This window comes from Thalassophryne amazonica, chromosome 18 (genome assembly GCF_902500255.1).
Source record: "Thalassophryne amazonica chromosome 18, fThaAma1.1, whole genome shotgun sequence".
Lineage (NCBI taxonomy): Eukaryota > Metazoa > Chordata > Actinopteri > Batrachoidiformes > Batrachoididae > Thalassophryne > Thalassophryne amazonica.
In genome coordinates this window covers 32,059,740-32,082,105 of record NC_047120.1, presented here as the reverse complement: position 1 = coordinate 32,082,105, position 22,366 = coordinate 32,059,740, and the positions used below count along the sequence as shown (strand labels likewise).

Below are 22,366 nucleotides of genomic sequence, written 5' to 3'. Positions count from 1 at the left end.
GTCACCCCCGGCTGTGTCCGTGGCGGCAGCGCCCTCTCGTGCCTGAAGCCCGCACTTCAGGCAGGGCGCCCTCTGGTAGTGGGCCAGCAGTACCTCCTCTTCTGGCGGCCCACACAACATAACCATCAAAATTTAAAAGTGGTCTTTTTTGTGAAATGTTATCATTTTAGGTATGGTTATACACGTATATCAGAGTTTCAATATTTCTATTGGTCTCGGTTCAGTCATTGCTAGAAATTATCAGTGCTTGCGACAACAGTTGGAGGTATCTGCTTTAGTCTGCAGAAGTCTGAAAAAAAGAAATTCTGTCCATTAGTTCCTGGTATTATTGAACAAGTAATATAATTATTGGGTCATTCCATGTCAATTCAACAAATATTTGAGGGGCTTCACGCACTTTGTCTCAGATTTTCTTTAAATTTTAATCAAATATTCCCGGACTATTCAGAACAACAAATCTGAAGTTTGAGGCCTGTAGGCCAAGTAGTTTCTGAGATATGGCCAAATTTACATATTTCATAGCCAGTATAGTTGACATTAAGGAGCCAAGAAATGGAGGGGCTTCTTTGAGTGTAATGGTATGCTTCAGTGTCTCAAACATGGATGCTCGCAATAGTCAATGTAATATTTTCCATAGTTTGAGCATACATAAACTTCACAGTTTAGTGTCAATGTCTAGGTAGTCCAAGTCTGGGTGTTCATGACGACTGCCACAGAAAATTTCAGGCCTCTAAGTCCATTATTTGCTGAGATATTCTACCTTGAACATGGCTCCAGAAATGACGGCCATAATTTTTGCCTAAAAAACAGCAGACCCCATGCACACTAAATTGGCCATATCTCAGAAACTAATAGTCCAGGAATATTTGATTAAAATTTGAAGAAAATCTGAGACAAAGTGCGTGAGGTCCTCGTTGAATTGACATGGAATGACCTTATTCTATTGAAGCAGAGTAGGAGATATAGCTAAGGTTTTGACACGTAAATCAAGGACTTTTTTCCTTGCTTTAGAAACATGATGTTTTTTCTAGGAAATGACATTTCTACCTTTACAAAAATGTATTACTGTGTGTTAGTATGAAGCACAAACAAACACACTGACAAAATACAAGGTTATTTCTTTAACATTCAACTTTAAATGATAATGCTAAATATCAATGTCACAAAAAATTGATGAAAAAAAAGTGCTGTTTTGGGGGTAAATTTTGTGCATATCTCTGGAACTGTGCGGAATTTTTCCATGAAATTTTCAGCACCAGTCAAAAGAGACTATAGGCAACTCAGATAAATCTGGATGGTGCTAAATAAAATAATGGCTTGTTCATGACAAATGCAATGCAAATCCGCAGTTATGCTTCATTATTTTTGAACTAGGCCTTATTGTTGACGTTCACAATAGAAATCTGTGCACTACTATGCAAAGTCATATTTTTATTTTAAAAAATGATTATTGTTCTTAAACTGCTACATTTTAATTGTTTAAATGTTAAAAAAAAAAAAACTTAAATTATTTATTTAAATAAAGTAATAGACCTGTTCACACTAAGAAAACCAATGAATGGTCCACACGCAATAATTCATTTTGATTGGATAATCACACAATTTTTTATTTATTTTGGGGGTACAGTAGGGCATACATGTATACACAGACATGGCTTTCATTTGCACTAAACAAAATCCTGTTTCTCTGTGCCTAAATTTATGACCCTTTTAACCTCAAACCTACACTATAATGCATAGCATGACAGTGTTGGAAATGATTCCTCACACCTAGATTTCTGATTCTTAATAGGAAATCCATTGAACAGAAGCTACAGGAATCATATGCCACCACAGACACTGGCAGGTGTGTCTATATTTTAATGTGTCAGATTTCATTTCCCCACGCCCACACACTAACAATGTAATGAGCCTTCCAGTAATTTTAGAGAAAGGTCACTGAGAAGCTTCCTGCAAGTGACAGGATATTAAAGAGAGTTCATCTCCATAAACAACAAGGTGCACCTCTGTTGTTTACCGTCTCTGCGATCGTATCTGACAAAAATATAATACAGCAATATTTTGAATAATTTATCCACACAGTAAAATCACCAGTGTTAAAGTAACACTGACAGTGTACATATGGTCCCACTCTGATTCGAGTAGGAGCATATGTACACTGGCAGTATTAATTCAGCACTGATGATTTTACTGTGCAGATTTGTAAGTATGTGAGAGAAAGCCAAATTCAAACATGAAAACACTATATTAAATGTTGCTGAGTTATGAGGTAAAAGCAGCAAGAATGGTGACAAAGGTCAATTTCAGTTTGTACATGTGTCAAAAGTTAAAGTTGCTCCAATTTTGAAAAAATGATGCAAATTATTGGTTAAGAGTTTTAAAAATGAATAGTTTGCACCATGTGTCATGCTTAGTTATCACATTACAGGGTAACATATGTCACATGTCATAGAATCTAATGGACGTCAACATTGTTTGACCTTTACACAGTCAAAACTATTCCATTTATTAATCCTATTAGCTCCACCAATAATTTGCACCATTTTTACCAAAATTGGAGCAGATTTAACTTTTGACCCCTGTACAAACTGAAATTGACCTTTGTCACCATTTTGGCTATCTTTTTTAACCCCGTAACTCCATGGAATTCGGCGATGGGTTGTCCAAAACTATACCTTTTTGAAATCTTTATGATCAGATAAATAACACAAGCGAAGCGCCGTGGCGCAAAGCTCCCTCTATGTTAGATGAAGGCTCAAACCAGAAATGGTACAAAAAAATCTCCCCAGTGGGGGAAAAAACCACAAACTGGACAATATGTCGTAAAAAGCCACAAACTGATGGTAGACGAAGCCACAAACCGGAAATGACATGGTGAGATGCTGAAGAGCATTGCTCGTTCATGTCTGCGACATATACATATTATGGAATACCTTTCAATACGATTGAAGCATTTTTTTTTTTTTACCCCTGTGTAATTCTTCAATTGACCCCTACCTGGCGCCTATAGAAAATTCAAGTGGACACCCTGCTTTTTCAAAAGAAAAATTGTCTCAGGAGTATTCGTGCCAAATTTGGTGCTTGCATCACTGTTTGAAGGATTCCTCTGGAAATATTCACTTATCTGCTGCACTTCCAGGCAGGAGTAGAGGAAGGCCAAGGAGGAGGTTTATGGATGTGCTGAGGCAGGACATGCAGGGGGTTGGTGAGACAGAGGAAGATGCAGAGGACAGGGTGAGATGGAGACGAATGATCTGTAGTAGCGGGAGAAGATCGTAACACACAAGCTAATAAACACACATGCTAAATGTTGCCTTCTTGGGACACGCTGTGTGTTGTAATGTGGCATTAATTAAGGTTCCCATTAATATTCTGAACAGTCTGTGGAGATACACTTCCAAAAGGAGATTCAATACAGGCAACACAGTATTTATGTTTTGGCCATGTCTTTAAGATTTATTTTCAGGTTGACAAAGAATGATAAATTGTTACAGTCCTGTTTTCATCCACTGTTTCCTGATCAATGTTCAGGTCTTGAAGCCAGGACTGCCGCCAGAGTCCCCAACCATGATCTTCGCCACACCCACAAAGCTGGCATCTGAGGACGGGTCCAGGGTGGAGTACATGAGAAAAAACAGGGTGCCTCACTTACAAAGAGTTTTCCAGGTAATGAAGGGAACGTGGATCGTCTCGGGCAAAGTTTCATCAGAACAAACAGCTTGTTTCCTCAGTGAACCAATGTCTCAGAATTAGGTCACATGACTTGTTCAAGCATCTGTCAGGTTAATCAGCCTTGACAAATCAATCAAAAAACAAACAAACAAAGCCAAAAAAAAAAAACCTGTCAAAATGGGTGATTTATTGCTAACATTACAGGATTACATTTCTTTCTTATTGGCAGTCTGCTGCTCTAAATTAATCAGAGGCACTGAGGGATGTAATAAGGCTGAGGTTGGGCACAGCAATTATTCAAATAAATGGAATTCACAGTACTGATGGGTACAGTAGTCAAACTTTAAGAAACTTTTGCAAATTGGTTCCAGTGAGCCATTTAAAGAAGGAAGCTGTGCAGAAATGGTTCTTGCAGATTGTACTTTCAGGAAAATATCATTCTCATATAAGATCACTGATTTCTGTTGCAGTTTTTACAGTTTCAGATATTAACCATGTGAATAATTTGTGCTCACTTTTACAGTTTGGTCTCTATGGATTTGGAGTGTGACGGTTTTTGTAATTTTGCTTCTGTTCATCACCAGTATGAAGTTGAGATGAAGCAATGATGATGTGCGTGTAGTGCCGACTTTTAGGGCGTTTAACAGAATTATCACATTAACCACTTAGGAATTACATCTTTTTTTTTTTTTTTTTTTATACTCAGGCCCTCTATTTTCAGAAGTTATTGGACAAACTACATATCAGAATTATTGTTAATACAGAGCATCACTTTTACAGCTTGTTGTCTTTAGATAAGATGAATACATGAGCATTTCCAAGTCACTGAACATGTTGGACTTTAAGCCTGGGTCCCACCGAATACCGTATTTTCCGCACCATAAGGCACACCTAAAAGCCTTAAATTTTCACAAAAATCGGCCGTGCGCCCTATAATCCGGTTCGCCTTATGTGCGCACTGAATTCCAAAATCTGTAAAAACGACGACGTTGTCTTTGACCGTCGGAATATCGGACCATTTCCCGCTGACACAAGGACGTAATACGTAAAGTACGTACGCTAGCAGCGTAGAGTACGTACCCTGGCAGCGATAAACCAATCGGAGAACATTACGTAATACGTAAAGTACGTACGCTGGTAGCGTAGAGTACGTACGCTGCCAGCGATAAACCAATCAGAGAAGAGTCCGTGGTACGTATACTTACCCCCGCCACTCCTCCGGTAGTTACCGTATACTACAGGTATCCTGCAAAACATTTGTTTGTCTAAGGACCCCCGAAAATGGCGCCAGCGAAGAGAAATGCTTACGAGGCAAACTGCAGGCTATCAGTTATGCGGTTGTTCATGGGAACAGAGCAGCTGCGAGAGGAAACAAAATGAACTGCGCCAAGTTAAAAAGACCAAACGGAGTTTCCGCAGAAACAAAGCCAGGTGGCCACAGCTAGAAAACCAGCTGTTCAATTCAGACACAGAAGATGAAGACTTCGATGGATTTGTGACAGAACCATAATAAAAAATGTGAGTACCATATTGTTAAATACCGGTAGTTCAAAGTTGTTAAAAAGTTAAAATAAACTCACCGTTTTGCTTCCGTGACCTTTTTTTTTTTGGTAGACTATATGTTTTAGCATGCGCCTTTTGTAAGGGTTAAGTACCCTCTAATTGAGGCTGCGCCTTATAATCCTGCGCTTTATGGTGCAGAAAATACGGTAATAAGCCATGAATAATGGCTAACTAAAAATAAACACTGTTAAGATGACATTTCATTCAACTTTTACTTGGTAAAGTTGTTCATTGAAGAGGAACTTATCTTTTTAGCACTGTAAAGTAGCATTATAAAATATTGGCAGGACATGTCAACATCAAGTAGAACTCCAGACATCTCCACATTTGCTTGACGGTTCGTCTGTCTGCATCCAAACTGTGCACTCTGACTTCTATGCAGAGAACCTGCAGGCTGCGTTCTCACCTCCTCTCTGCCCCCTGCTGCGCGCACCTGACGCAGAAATTCCTGCGTCGTCATGACGCCACAGGGAGCAACTGGGAGCAGCCCCGGTGTGAAAGGGGCTTAAGTCAGAATCAGCCACAATGTGCTTCCTTCTCAGATGCGCCTATATCACTGATGTACTGCCGTGGAAGGGAAGTTCTGCCTGTCAGATTTTGCATTGCATGTTTTTAGTTTTAAATTTGGTTAAAATGCTCCTGAACCTTTGAGCTTTGTTGCTGGCTAGCCATGATATTACTTGGGCATAAGTTTTCCGGTGACATCAAAGCTGACCCCGATTACCACTACTGCACATTTGCATCAAGGACAGAAAGGCAGCGGAAGATACAGCAGCAGTTTTGAGAGAAAAACAAAGCTTAAAAAAATAAACAATTACATCAATTATTAAAGTAGTTGCTGACTTTTTTGATGGTCAACATAATCGTGACTAGTCGACTGGCAGCCCTAGTCTTGGTGGCTTCCCTCCTGAGTCTCCTTTGTGGTCACTTAGTTTTTGAGAACTGCCTGCTATAGACTGATTTACGTTGCATTGCCATACTGTTTGTATTTCTTAACTGATGTAAATGAATGAAGTAAAAACCATATTCACTGGCTTGGAAATACAGGCAGCTAAATGGTTGATGAGCCAGTGGTGTTCTGAAACAATTCACCAGATGAGTCAGAACTTGACTTTTCTAAATTTGTCTTCTTTTTAATCCTCCCACTTCCTCCCTGCCCTGTTTGATTATGCTACACTTAGGTAGCGGATCATTTCCCTGTGCACTTGAAGCATGGATATCCTGACAGGCTACTGTACCGCACCACCATGGCCCTTACTGTAGGAGGCGTCCTCTACTGTCTGGTGGCTATCTACATCGCAGCCCAACCATCCACTAATAAGTAACCACCGCTCCTCCTAATTTTGTTCGTGTCAGATCCCCAGTCAGCACACAGAAGAACCAGTGACCAGTAAAATCGACTCTCAACACCCCTGTATCGATGATGTCACTGCAGTATCTCCTGATACATCAACCCAGCGTTCCCTCACTGTGGCACATCTTGAGACTCATGGGAATACAAAAGGACACAGGGATTTGCTGACACCAATGAATCACACATTCTGAGGAATAAATACCTGCCATGTTAGTAGAAAGATCTCAAAGTTAATAAATGTTAAAAGAAAATGTAAGTAATGAGTGTTTGGTTTGGTGTTTTCCTCGTCTTACCACTCTTTCATCACCAACCTAAATAGATGTTGAGATGTAAAGAATATTTTGCCTAAACTGCTTTCAACAGGGCTAACCGTGCGTGTGTGTGTGTGTGTGTGTGTGTGTGTGTGTGTGTGTGTGTGTGTGTGTGTGTGTGTGTGTGTGTGTGTGTGTGTGTGTGTGTGTGTGTGTGTGTGTGTGTGTGTGTGTGTGTGTGTGTGTGTGAGTGTGAGAACATGATGGAAACACCCTGTCTGGAACATAGCTGCTGCTCACTTGCCCTGATTGCCGTCTCATACAGTATTTATATGTGTGAGTTGTGGTGTGATGTGCGATGCAGCTTGATAATTTCTGTGTATATATGACAGACAGTCATGCTGGTGATCCCACATGGACCTGCTGGCTGTGCCTCCTCCAAAAACCTGTCTCCATCGCACGGTGACGGACCACAGCCACGTGACGCTCGTGGCTCAGCACTATGTCCTGTGCAGATTATTAGACTTTGGAAAAATCAAGGCTCCAAACCCATAAAATGCAGTGAGTGAATAGATGGATAAAGTAACAAATACATCCCCTCCAGTTTAGCACAGTACTTTAAGTGCTATTCCTACAGCGCAGTGCCAGCTTGTGTGGACAATAACTAAAAAAAAATTAAGTGATATAATTTTGTATGTCTCCAGTTTAAAAGGGCATATAAGAAGGACAAACTGATTGAAGCCTGGTCAACTCTGATGCACCACATCAGTTGAAAAGAGCAATCTTTTATAGACTATGTAACATACCATAGACGTGTCTGCCACCTGCTGCAGGAACACCTGCTTTCATGATGTAACATTCTGTTAATTATTCAGGGAGCCACACACAGCTGGACTGAAACAGGTGTGATGTCTGAATACTTTTGATCTCATATCATTGCAAACAAAGGTGCAATTCCAGACCTACACCATATACCCAGTTTAGATCAAGTATTTCATATTGTTTGATTTTGATTACGACACGTGATGGCTAAAATTGGGACTGTTGCAAAAGCCCAAGTATATATGGACAATATAGCATGTGGCGATCGAGACAAATTGGCATGCAAACGGCTTCAAACTGTTCCAGTCTGTTCAGAAAACCTGTGCAGCTCTGCCTGAGTGTGACAAACTGTTGAACAGGTCCCACTCATAATCACTTGGTCAGCACGTGTCAGTGAGTGTTACTATGGAAACATGTCATGGTCAAATAAAATGTGAGCTGCTTTGGTTGTTAACTTTTAAGGCCCGATCACTCGCCGTAAAACAGCGCAAGTGTCATCACTAGTTTGGAGCCAACAGCACTCACATTGTTTAAAGTGTAAATGTGCTTGTGATCACGTGTCCAGATGTGGGCACGCCGGTCCTAAAATAAGGCGGGAGCAGTGAGGGCACATATCCATTGTAAGGAAGCATTTGCACCATAAACCAACCAAAACCTGTTTTTCTGCAACTTCCAATACACAATATTCTGACGCAGCTTACATATAGATGGGTTCATAGCCACAGACAGGGAGGTATATTACTGCTCATGTTAAACCTCTTTATTAATCAAACCTGAATTGAAAAAGTAAAAAAATCATAGTAAAAGTAAGTCCCTTCGGCTGCTCCCTTGTTTGCACTCGGGGTCGCCACAGCAAATCCAAGGTGGATCTGCATGTTGAATTGGCACAGGATTTACGCCGGATGCCCTTCCTGACGCAACTCCACATTACATGGAGAAATGTGGCAGGGGTGGGATTTGAACCCAGAGCCTTCTGAACCGATAACCAAGTGCATTAACCACTTGGCCACCACCCCTGCTTAGAAAGCATAAGAGGGAAAAAAAAATACGTTACATCAGTCTATAAGTTGCATTTGTTTTGAAACTTAGTGCTGCTCTTTCATGTAAGAAGCAAAATGAATTTAATTAGTAAATCATTTATAGTGCCAACAGCACATTAGCTAACAGAAGATAACAGACGATTTAATGTTATTGTATAAGGCACATAAAACGTATGTGCTTCTTGTCACCACTGAACAGATGAAAATGTCAGTGGAGCTAAAAAATATTTACCTCAATAAATGTAAAGACACTTTTTAATTATTTATATATATATATATATATATATATATATATATAATAAAATTATATACATGTACCTAAGTATTCACACCCTTTGCTCAGTACTTAGTTGATGCGCCTTTGGCAACATTTACAGCCTCAAGTCTTTTTGACTATGATGCCACAAGCTTGGTGCACCTGTCTTTGGGCAGTTTTGCCCATTCCTCTTTGCGGCACCTCTCAAGCTCCATCAGGTTGGATGGGGAGTGTCGATGCACAGCAGTTTCAGATTTCTCCAGAGATGTTCAATCAGATTCGGGTCTGGGCTCTGGCTGGACCACTCAAGGACATTCACAGAGTTGTCCTGAAGCCACTCCTTTGATGTCTTGGCTGTATGTTTAGGGTCATTGTCCTGCTGAAAGATGAACTGTCACCTCAGTCTGAGGTCAGGATCACTCTGGAGCAAGTTTTCATCCAGGATGTCTCTGTACATTGCTGCATTCATCTTTCCCTCAATCCTGACTAGTCTCCCAGGTCCTGCAGCTGAAAAATATCCCCACAGTATGATGCTGCCACCATCATGCTTCACTGTAGGGATGGTGCCTGGTTTCCTCCAAACATGATGCCTGGCATTCACGCCAAGGAGTTCAATCTTTGTCTCATCAAATCAGAGAATTTTGTTTCTCATGGTCTGAGAGTCCTTCAGGTGCCTTTTGCCAAACTTCAGGTGGGCTACCATGTGCCTTTTACTAAGGAGTGGCTTCCGTCTGGCCACTCTAACATACAGGCCTGATTGGTGGATTGCTGCAGAGATGGTTGTCCTTCTGGAAGGTTCTCCTCTCTCCACAGAGGAATGCTGGAGCTCTGACAGAGTGACCACCAGATTCTTGGCCAGCTCCCTGACTAAGACCCTTCTCGCCCGATCACACAGGTTAGAAGGGGCGACCAGCTCTAGGAAGAGTCCTTCCTAGATGGATGATGGAGGTCACTGTGCTCATTGGGACCTTCAATGCAGAAGAAATATTTCTGTACTCTTCCCTAGACTTGTACATCGAAACAATCCTGTCTGAGGTCTGCAGACATTCCTTTGACTTCTTGCTTAATTTGTGCTGTGACGTGCACTGTCAACTCCCTATTAACGCCACCTGACTCCCTGCTAACCCCTAAATGGGTAAAGAGGGGGACCATGGGCAAGATCAGTGTGATCTGGACTGGATGAATGAATCCCCATCTTGCAGTAAAAAACAAAACAAAAAAATATTAAAGGCTAACAGGCTAACTTTATGTGGACTGGCTGGCGTTTTTTATAAAGTGTAACTTGGATCAAAAGGTCAGGTCTTTCGACTTTTAACAGAAGAGGGGATTGGCTCATTTTTGGTGCTAGCCTCAAGTGCCCATTTAAAGAACTACTAAATTTGCCACTTCTGCGTTGGCTTACTTTTCCAGCACTGGATGTTGCCACTTGGTTAAAATAGGGTCCTGAGTGTTGTGGAAGAATAAAGCTTTCAGATTTAGCACCCTATCTTGCTTGAACTTCTTTTTCAAGTCAACACGTGTGACAAGTGCACTCAAACAAATGACTAATTGAATGAACTCAATTCAATTATGAGCAGGATTTCCATCTAATAAATATATGTAGCCCAACTCAAAGTGCATCCATGCAAGATAATTTAGTTGGGACTACATATATTTATTAGATGGAAATCCTGCTCATAATTGAATTGAGTTCATCCAGTGCATCAGTTTTTTGAGTGTACAGCTGCTATTTAAACATGGATGAACGCTGCGCGCAGTATTGCACCGGTTGTCCATGGAGCCATCTTCAGTCTATTCAAAAGTTGTTTTTTTGTTTTTGTATTTTTTGTTGCTGTTGTTTTGTTTTTTTTGGTAGGTGACATTTGGAAAATCTGTGTGAAATCTTTTGAACATCTGCTCCAAAGCTGCTGTCGAAACAAAGCTGTTAAGCTTCTCATTTCTCCATATTCAACATCATCTGTCCGTAGTCCCTCAGCCACCGTGCTCCCATGCAAGTACAATAAATAAAGATCATTTTGTGCACAGGCCCTGTCGTCAGGTATCAAGGGATTCCTCTTCTGACACACCATGTACCCGCTGTTTGTAGAAAAGTCCTGCAGCCTCTCCTCTCCTCTACCCCACGTCTTCCCATTCTTCCTGCATCATGACAGCCCACTTGAGCTTCCCTAACAATGGATCCTTTTGTTGTCACTCAAAGCCACAAGAGCCCCTCATCAACGTGCTTACCACTCGATAACAAAGCACGTCAACTGTTAATGAAGCGCTTGCTGGAGAACGGTGGGGGGTGGTGATCACAGGAAGCTGGGGCAAAATGTGACACAAAAGGCAGGAAATAATGCATGAGGAGGCGAAGGTGTGAGGAAAGGTGTTATACGGAGGATAGGTGCGATTTAGCAGAAGAAAAATTGATAATCCCATGACTGCTGAATGCATTCTATGTTGTATTTCAGGAGAGTGTTGGCACAGTGATTCCATTTTCCACAAGAGGTTACATTTGTGGTGATCCCAATTCCTTTACAAGTGAACAAAGGTCTGAGTATTCTAGGTCCTAGTGCTTCCTTAAGGTGTAGGTGACATATTATGCCATGTTTTATTGAATATTGGAGACTAAATTAAACAACAGTTTGAAATGTATCCTTTCCTGGTGCACATTTTTTGAAGAGGTAACTATTTGGATTTTGAACCGCGCACCACTAAAAACCAGGAACTTGTGGCCCAGTCACAACATTGGAGAAGGAGGAAGGAATCAGAACAAGAACCATTATCTTAATAGCCCCATTAATTTATGGATTTTTACAGGCTATTGACAGCCCCGTTTCCACTTCGGGTCGGAACTGCATCGTGTTTTTGGTGAGAATGGTTATTCTCGCCAGCAGTATCTTTTTGATTGGCAGGTGGAAACACTTATATTGACGATTGTGTAGTTGCACAGTGTCTGTGGCTACTCCACTCGACATGGAGGCAAAACTGATTATTTTCAGATTTTTTATTTTTGTTTTATTTTATTGTTTTATGGGATAATTTTGTCGCGTGCATGCTGAGACGTTATAAGCAGATGAGGAACTGGGACTCTTTCAACAGTTGCAGCACAAAGCGGCTCATTAACAACACAGACTCGATCCATCAGCCGCAATAACAGATTACAGCCGGTGCCGCTGGCACCAAACTCCCGTGTGACAAATGGACTTTTCTTCAACCAGGACAGAAGGAATTAAATTATTTTCAGGCATTGTTTTGTAAAGGTGTATACATTTTCAGATGATCTCACTGAAATGGACAGGTGAGACTATATTATTTACTACTTCTGTGACTGGTTTTAATATTTAATAACGTGTTACCCTACTAATGTACAGTACATTAACTGTATTCAAAAAGGAAGCAATACTTATTTTAAAAATAACAGATATTTTCAGTCCCTCATGTGATTTTTCAGAATTGAAATGTATGTACCTGTTTCTAAGAAGAAAAAAACCCCTAAATAATCCACACTTCCTCATCACATTTTTCTGATGTCAAGGACAGTAAAACAAACTTTTAAAAACTATTTTATCAGTCATTTGACCACAAAGCTGAGAAAAAAGTTTATCATCTGCCGCATGTGAAATTGCCTGTATTATTTATTTATTTTATAATCACCATTCTGTGTTCTGAACTCTGCCAATAAATATCGTCACTGTTGTCAGACTGAAGATTTTCCTCCAACGTTTCGTCTCACTCATTTTAGACTAAATAAGATTCAAAACCATAAGGCTGTGCCCACAGATGCTTCAGAAAAACCTTCAGACTGGACTGGGAAAAAAAACTCCACACTAGAGGAAAAAAAAATCGTCCGGAAACAACTCAACCTCTGCTGTGTTTCCAATTGATTTGGGCTTGAATCAGCAGGTCCCATTCTGGTGATGACGTAGCAGCAATATGGCCGCGGCTGAGGGTTGAAATAGAGCGCAGGCTTCAGACAGCTGTTGTTTATCCTTCACCAGTGCACTTATCGATTTTTTTTTTTTTTTTTTTTTCAGGATTTTTTAAAATATCAACATTTCATCATTTTTAGTGATTATTTATGCACTTTTTTGGTGTCACCTATACTTTAATTACTGTATTGTTGTGACACTTGGATGCTAACCAGTGAGCTAAAGGATGTGAATGGATTTCAGCTCAGTTTGAGGCAAGAGCAAGTCCTGGATCAAAGAAGATATGATACAGTTTGGTGCAGATCACAAAGTCTGTCTTGCCTTTGACCTTTGATATTTCATCCAGAATATTTTGATCCTGTAATCAGAATTGATGATTTGGTGATCACAGGATCTTGATTCCTGATCAGAGATCAAGTGGATCTCGCCACTGATCTTGATACAAACCTCTGCTGAGTTCCAAAAGTCTGTTTGTGCCTGTTGCCATTTTTGTTCAAGTCTTTTATTATGAAAGCGTTGTTCCTTTAATATATTCGGTAACATTCTTGGATCCTAATGGATCCAGATTGCTGACCTTTGTTTCTTATCACATTTCTTTGATCACTTTGATCACAGCCTGTTTCAAGCTGAAAACTTCCAAATTTAAGGCTCTGTTGACCCAGGACATCGTGAGAGAGCAGAGAAGTTTCAGAAGAGGTCGGGATCAGCAGTTTATCCGGACATTCCACTGTTAAAGGAGATTTTGTAATGAAAGATGTGCGGACGGATTCGCACGTCGGCACACAGCCGCTCATCGCGCGGCAGCACAGAAAACACCTCCGTTGGAAGCCTTACAGGACAAGTTGGAACATGCCCAGCTGTTAAACAATTTCTCAGATACTCACTCGACTGAAAGCCATCAAAAGCCGCCTGAATCTTACAAATGGTTTCCAACACGGAGGTGTTTTTCTGTGCCGCCGCGCGATGAACAGCTGCGTGCCAACGTGCGAATGCGTCCACACGTCTTTCATTACAAAATCTCCTTTAACAGTGGAATGTCCGGATAAACTGATGATCCTGACCTCTTCTGAAACTTCTCTGCTCTCTCATGACGTCCTGGGTCAACGGAGCCTTAAATTTGGAAGTTTACAGCTTGAAACAAGCTGACGACGGTGGCTCGGGACGCGCCCTCCGGCACCATGGGCAGTCCTTAAAGCGATAGTAACACTCCTTAATCTTTCATCAGCCCAAAAAATTTTCACCGAAAACCATCTGAATTTCTCAAATGGTGTCCTCTTGGATGTGTCTCACAGTTTCTGAAAAAATTTTGATCAAGCAAAGCGGCAGTCTCTCAGCAAGTTCTCAGACAAAGGAATTCCGATGGGAGGGGTGGACCAGTGCTCACTCAAAGCCTGCCCACAGGGCAGGCGAATGACGCAACCGACAGGCGTGAAAAAACTCACGCATGCGCATGAGGGTTCAAGCTTGGCTGATGTAATCACACGTGATTCAAATCCATATAGTTTTTGAAAAAAATAAAAAGGTCCGTTACTTTTCTAACAGACCTTGTATAAGTTACAGTGACTTTGTTACTTCTACAGTTAACTTAGGTCATTCAGTTACTATTCATTTCAACTTTCTTGCCTTTTCACAATGACTGAAGGCAAAAGCTGCACTAAAATTTAATCTCAGCTCTTTCTTGCTCCAAGGTCTAATCTCAGATCGTGTCTGTTTGAGGTATCCCGCTGTCACTCAAATTATTCTTTAGTTGACAAATTAAATAAAAACTACCTTGAGTAGACGTTTGGCACTTGCAAATTCTGTACTTGTAACGGTTTTTCACTTTTACTTTCTCAGTTATGCTTTTGTCCATCCTGAAAAAGCCAGTCGACCCTGAAATGGAACAAAGGCTTGAATCAGTCAATTTTTGTAGACTGTCGCATTTTTTAAAAGAATCGTTTTTTCATATGCACTTAAGCTTTTATTTACAGCCAAATCCCAACAAAGTTGCCTCAAGGCGCATCACACAAGACCAGCCTCTAGAACATTCATGAACCTTTTTTTTAAATGAACCAATGTCTGAAAGTTTAGATTTTTATAACTATTTTTATTTCTCCTTGATGCCGCACTAACTTTAAAATTGCCATAGCTTATTTTCGGTCACAGGAAGGTGACACAAACAGCAAGAAATTGCTTTCCTATGAAAATTATTGTTGACATGTCAGTAAATAATTGAGCAATTTCACCAGCATCAGATAGTTTCATGGGGATCATCTCTGTGTTTATATTACTGTCACGGGACATTCCTTGGCAGAATGATGAGGCATAATCAGTGCTATTCTAGTTGACCAGTGTCTTCCACAAACTGTTTTTTCCAAGCTCATAGAAATTCAGGACTATAACAACTTTGAAAACACAGCCGAGAGAAGTGACAGATTACCTGTCTTCACTGTGCCCTTCCACAACAGCGTTGCCAGAGCACAAGTAATGAATAAATAAAGTTGTCTGAGTACGAACGAGGAGAGGTATTTAGAGAGAGAGAGAGAGATAGAGAATTCAGTGGCAGAATACTTGAGCACGAGCACTGTGACCAACCCAAAGCTCAGGAAATCCTTGGACATGTACAGACTCGGTGACCACAACCTTGCCGTGAAGAAAGGCCACCACAGACAGACCTGACTCCCCAGAGAAGACAGACTGTGGGCCCACAACACGAGGTGGAGACTGAGCTGCAATTCATAACCACCTGCCAGCTGTACCAAGACATCAGACATGTCCTTCCCACAGATGAGAAACACCGAAAAGATTTTGATTGCATAACCAACATCGAAAAACTTCCATATCTGTTGGGTGAAGTACAGCAATGTGCAAACACAGCAGCAAGGTTTGTGAGCTGCTGCGACAAAAAAAAAGGAGCAACGGACATAAACCAAACCCAAAACAGGAGATTGATATGTCACTTATAACGCATTTTATAGGATAGTATATTTTTACAACAAAAGCACAATTTTCTTATTTCAACCCCATGTCTCCTGTTTACACAATTATTTATTGTAGAACATTGGAATTGAGGTTGTACATCACACTGACAAAGTGAGGAACCTTGGGGTATTTTTGACCCTGCGTTGTCTTTTGACCTCCACATTAGAGATATTACGAGGAGTGCTTTCTTCCACCTGTGAAGTATAGCGAAGATTCATCCCGTCCTGTCTATGACTGATGCTGAGACCTTGATTCATGCGTTTGTCTCTTCTAGATTGGACTACTGAAATGTTGTATTTTCTGGTTTACCACTGTCCAGCATTAGGGGTCTCCAGTTGGTTCAAAATGCTGCTGCGAGACTTTTGACATGAAGCAGAAAGTTTGACCACATTGCACCCATTTTGACATCACTGGCTTCCTGTCACAGTGAGATCAGATTTTAAGGTTCTTCTACTAACCTATAAAACTGTTCATGTACTGGCACCTCTACTTAGCTTGCCTAATTAAACCCTACGTACCGGCTTGGGCTCTGCGTTCTCAGGGTGCAGACCTACATTGTGTCCCTAGGGTGAATAAAAAGTCTGCGGGTCACAGAGCTTTCGCCTGTCATGCTCCTGTTCTGTGGAATGATCTCCCTGCATCAATAAAACAGTCATTCTGTAGAGACTTTCAAGTCCAGACTTAAGACCGATTTATTTTCCCTTTCATATGGCTAGCATACTGGCATAGTATGTTACTATGCTTTTAATCTTTTAATGCTTTTTAATTTTAATCTTTTAATTAGTTTAATTAGGGAACAGCTGTGTGCCGTGGCCTCAACTTTATCTAGATTCTGTTTAGTTTTTTGTGTGTGTGTGTGTTTTTTTTTTTTTTTTTTGGTGAAGTTTGGGGCTGGTGTCGACGATCACCTTGGTTGTCCTTTTGTCTTTCTTGTTGCTTAATGCTGACAAATTGTACTGTATATTGAATTGTAATTGTATTTGTTGTCTTTCTGATGCCTGATTTTTCTGTTTGTGAAGCGCCTTGAGGCGACTTTGTTGTGATTTGGTGCTGTATAAAATAAAATAAATGAAATGAAAGCCATTTTATGAAACATTTTTTCTTGCATCCTTTTAAGTAGCAATTTAATTTTCTAATTTTTTTTTTTTTTTTTTTAGTATCTCAAAACAGCACATTATCAGGAGCAAGATATGTGGCGTTTAGTTTTTTTAATGGTTAAACATTTTACAAGGCATTTTTATTGAGTGTGTTGAAGCAGGGAGCCATTTTCAAAATAGTTTCATTTAATTTTTTTATTTTTATTTTTTATTTTTTGCCTTTTTCTGAAGCAATTGGCTTGTTTGGTTGAAGGCATCAAAAAACCCAACATCTGCCATTACTACTATAGCTGGAATATTTTGAGGGAAATTTAAACCTTTCTTTCTTATAAGCTAATTGGACAAAGCACCAAGTCCATGGGCCAAAGAAGTTAAAATATAGACTGATAACCTTTAAAGTTTAGGGAAAATTTGTCAGTCAAGGACAAGGCTTAAAAATTCTCTTGTCATGTACAAAAGTGTAACTATTATATTGTTTATTTTGTATAAACATTCCAGAGTAGAATGTGTATGATCGACTACCTTATTGAGTGACAAAGTAAAACATAAAAAATGACAAAATTTTACAGAGCGGTGTGTGTGTGTATATATATATATATATATATATATATATATATATATATATATATATAATGAATTTATGAAAATTTATGGTTTAACTGATTTTTTTTTTTTTTTTAAAGAATTGTTTTGACTGTTTTGCACACTTGCACACCAAAGTAAAGGGAAACAACGTCCATTGATCCCATGACCTATGACGCATTTTGTCACGCAACTAATAACAGATGGCGAACATTGTTCCTTTTTAAAATTCCATTATCTCAACCAATAATGCAATCCTTTATTGTACAAAACTGGAAATTAAAATTTTTGACCTCTGCACAAGCTCAAATTGTCCTTTGCCACCACATTTGCTTTTTATACCCTATAACTTAACTTTAGGTCATAGATAGTACAAAGCGTACCTTTTTGGAATCTTTATGATCTAGCAAATAATGTAGTATACAGTAGTGTTCAGAATAACAGTAGTGCTATGTGACTAAAAAGATTAATCCAGGTTTTGAGTATTTGCAAGAATCCCCCGCAAAGTCCCTCTGTTAAATAAAAGACGTGCAGAAGAGGTTACAATTTGCCAAAGAACACATCAACTGGCCTAAAGAGAAATGGAGGAATATTTTGTGGACTGATGAGAGTAAAATTGTTCTTTTTGGGTCCAAGGGCTTCAGACAGTTTGTGAGACGACCCCCAAACTCTGAATCCAATCCAACAGTTCACAGTGAAGACAGTGAAGCATGGTGGTGCAAGCATCATGATATGGGCATGTTTCTCCTACTATGGTGTTGGGCCTATATATCGCATATCAGGTATCATGGATCAGTTTGAATATGTCAGAATACTTGAAGAGGTCATGTTGCCTTATGCTGAAGAGGACATGCCCTTGAAATGGGTGTTGCAACAAGACAATGACCCCAAGCACACTAGTAAACGAGCAAAATCTTGGTTCCAAACCAACAAAATTAATGCCTCGCAGATGTGAAGAAATCATGAAAAGCTGTGGTTATACAACTACACGCAACACTTTTGGTTTTGCTTCCATTTTGTATGAGATGAACTCAAAGATCTAAAACTTTTTCCACATACACAATATCACCATTTCCCTCAAATATTGTTCACAAACCAGTCTAAATCTGTGATAGTGAGCACGTCTCCTTTGCTGAGATAATCCATCCCACCTCACAGGTGTGCCATATCAAGATGCTGATTAGACACCATGATTAGTGCACAGGTGTGCCTTAGACTGCCCACAATAAAAGGCCACTCTGAAAGGTGCAGTTTTGTTTTATTGGGGGGGGGATACCAGTTAGTATCTGGTGTGACCATCATTTGCCTCATGCAGTGCAACACATCTCCTTCGCATAGAGTTGAAGAGAACACCTCTCCAACGTGCCAAACACCAGCGAATGTGAGCATTTGCCCACTCAAGTCGGTTATGACGACAAACTGGAGTCAGGTCAAGACCCCGATGAGGACGACGAGCATGCAGATGAGCTTCCCTGAGATGGTTTCTGACAGTTTGTGCAGAAATTCTTTGGTTATGCAAACCGATTGTTTCAGCAGCTGTCCGAGTGGCTGGTCTCAGACGATCTTGGAGGTGAACATGCTGGATGTGGAGGTCCTGGGCTGGTGTGGTTACACGTGGTCTGCGGTTATGAGGCTGGTTGGATGTACTGCCAAATTTTCTGAAACGCCTTTGGAGACGGCTTATGGTAGAGAAATGAACATTCAATACACGAGCAACAGCTCTGGTTGACATTCCTGCTGTCAGCATGCCAATTGCACGCTCCCTCAAATCTTGCGACATTTGTGGCATTGTGCTGTGTGATAAAACTGCACCTTTCAGAGTGGCCTTTTATTGTGGGCAGTCTAAGGCACACCTGTGCACTAATCATGGTGTCTAATCAGCATCTTGGTATGGCACACCTGTGAGGTGGGATGGATTATCTCAGCAAAGGAGAAGTGCTCACTATCACAGATTTAGACTGGTTTGTGAACAATATTTGAGGGAAATGGTGATATTGTGTATGTGGAAAAAGTTTTAGATCTTTGAGTTCATCTCATACAAAATGGGAGCAAAACCAAAAGTGTTGCGTTTATATTTTTGTTGAGTATAAATACTAGTTTAGTGATTCACAGAATTGCTAAAAAAGCAGTTTGAACATAGTTTTGAGTTTGTAGCGTCAACAGCAGATGCTACTATTATTGTGAACACCCCCTTTTTTTTTTTTTTTTTACTTTTTTTTACTAATAGCCCAATTTCATAGCCTTAAGAGTGTGCATATCATGAATGCTTGGTCTTGTTGGATTTGTGAGAATCTATTGAATCTACTGGTACCTTGTTTCCCATGTAACGATAAGAAATATACTCAAAACCTGGATTAATCTTTTTAGTCACATAGCACTACTATTATTCTGAACACTACTGTACTTTTCAGCATGACTATCATTTTGAAATTCTGATCCCTGTATTCCTGCTGTTCTCTCTGGGTGCGATGCAGCACACAGGTGCCTCAGTGTTGAGGACCCCAGTGACTGGAGAAAGCCAAGAGTATACCTACATTCTCTCTAGGTGCAGCAGATAGATGGTTACTTTTTAGAAGTGGAGATAGACTGGTTGTCTGCCTGGGTGATTACCATCCAGGACCCAAAACATGCTCCCAGACCTGAGCTAACCCCATCCCTGTATAATCCTTAATTGGCTACTGCAGGCTGGAATGAAAGTGTCATTTGGTCACCTTAGCTGGTGCCAGTTTGGTGGAAATCAACTCGGGGCCCATATGGTCTAGATGATATCATGTACCTGCTATTTTTGAACAAGAAAGGTCTTGTGATAACGAGGCTGGGTGTGAAACCAGGGTGATATTTTACTAAGACTGCGGTGAGCTCGGTGTAGTCACACCGTGCTCTCCACTGTTATATCGGAGCTGAAATGGAAACTCCGCAGAGCACAGGATCACAGTGTGAGGTCAGAGCGACTTTGGGGGGACAGAAGGACAGACTCAAGCATGACAAGGAGAACTGGTGGATGGTGAAATTGTCTGAAGGCAACTTAACAGCTTTTGAATCCCCCCCCCAATTACCTTTGTAAATGAATTGCCTGTCTTTTCTTTTTCTTTTCTTGAGGCTACATTTTTCCCAACAACGACCTTACGTAAGAGTTCAAACAGGCTTTGAAGGGACGGCTCTGCCCCCAGGTTCCAGGACAAATTACACAGAGCTGCACAATGCAATAACTATTTTTTTTCCTAATTACATCAGATGTTTCACATTAGGGGTTAAAAAAAAGCATCTTCAGTTTGACAGGGAGATGCAGAAAATGTAAGTTTCATTGTGGGTTCCCACTCAGACAGAGAACAAGAAATGTGAGCAGCATGAAAGGAGGAAAATTAATGTCCCTAAAATGAGAGTGAATCAATATGGTCGCCCAAGGGGGGGAAGAAAAGTGGAATGAGAACAAGAACGGCAGAGAAAAAGAGATTGATGGCTGTTTAAAAATGAATAGGATTCATCAGGTGGTGAGCAGCCTTTATATATATGTGTGTGTGTGTGTGTGTGTGTGTACACGCATGCCGCTGCCAAATTTCCATCATTACTCTTTAAATAAAGTGTAATACTCAGTGTACGGCTCCTTTTCAGCTCTTTGTTTAAACATTAATTAAGAGCAGAACACAAACAGGTTTTAAGATTATGTCTTTCCCACAGTGCCCTTGAGTTTTAAGACTGAAATCCGCCGCCTAATAATACGAAGTTGAAGAAGTTCTTCTGCCTAATGCTTCTGGCCTGCAGTTTTATGTTAACCAGAGTGTCAGTGATGCAGAGCTCAACCGGGTTTATCCTACAAATTGTTTTTCCACACTAGTTGAAGAAAATGTTGACGTACTACAAAATAAATAAATAAATAAATAAAAAATCCAATAGCTGTAAATTTTTTAAGATTAATTTTAGCATTTAGATCGTGTGAAACATTTTTGAATGAAACCTGAACTATCAGGTGAAATGCTGACAGCAGTGTATAAGCTGTCTCGTGGACATTAATGTACACACTAATGTAAATATTGTTGCTGGTGGTTGAAGTTCTCTTCCAAAATCTTGTAAATGTGTAAATTTTCTTGAATTCAATCTTATTTTAGTGATTTTTTTTCCCCTCAGCAACCATGCAATGTGGTAATATGCTCTATTTTGGGTGAATTTCAGTTTTCACCACATAAAAAGTCCATATTTTGTTGAATATTTTTTATTTCAAAATCAAAAGACTTGTGAACAGTGCTTAGATGAAGAAAAAATCCATCAAGAACTGAAGGAGCACTGTCTGTGAACAGACAATCATTTTGCCATAATATTAGCTCCATCTGACCATTGGATGGATGGAGCTAAAATGATTGCACGTTCTTTTTGCTGCTTAAATTTAATTTGGAGATTTTATTTTTAATAAAGATGGTAGCACAGTTACATCACAGCAGTGTCAAGGATTCTGGGACAACTGTAATGATAAATGTTGATTTATTCTGTTTGGTGGAAAGTTGTATGCTGGTTCTTGTGGTGAGCTTGTTAAAGTTACGTCCATAAGTGATCATGACGCCAAAATTACCCAGTAACATGCTGCACATTGCGAACGGTTGTGTACAAAAATACTCAGACTTGTCGTCATCACAGTGTTGCCACTCACTATACTGGCTTTTGTTTGTTAAGCCACTGCTGTGATCACACACAAGCACCTCGATTTGTGTTTCGGTTGCCATGACAAGTACAAGTTTCAGGCTTCATGTGTACCTTGAATATTCATGAAGTGTTTTACAATGAAGGTGGGAAATGAGACCGATCCATGTACGATGCACAATTCCAGGTAGTGTGTGATTTATAAACAGAACTTTGCCTGCAGGT

General features: G+C 40.2%; 1 protein-coding gene across 1 annotated transcript in view; it reads left to right on the top strand.

Annotated features, from left to right (window-relative positions):
* LOC117531345 (cytochrome c oxidase subunit 7A-related protein, mitochondrial) overlaps positions 1 to 6,845 on the top strand; it is a 29,940-nt gene extending 23,095 nt beyond the window's left edge. Inside the window, exons 2-3 of the mRNA XM_034194420.1 lie at positions 3,532 to 3,666; positions 6,417 to 6,845. Of these exons, the coding sequence (XP_034050311.1) occupies positions 3,532 to 3,666; positions 6,417 to 6,560 (279 nt within the window). The 3' untranslated portion in view covers positions 6,561 to 6,845. The remainder of the gene's footprint in view (positions 1 to 3,531; positions 3,667 to 6,416) is intronic.
* The last annotated feature ends 15,521 nt before the right edge of the window (positions 6,846 to 22,366 follow it).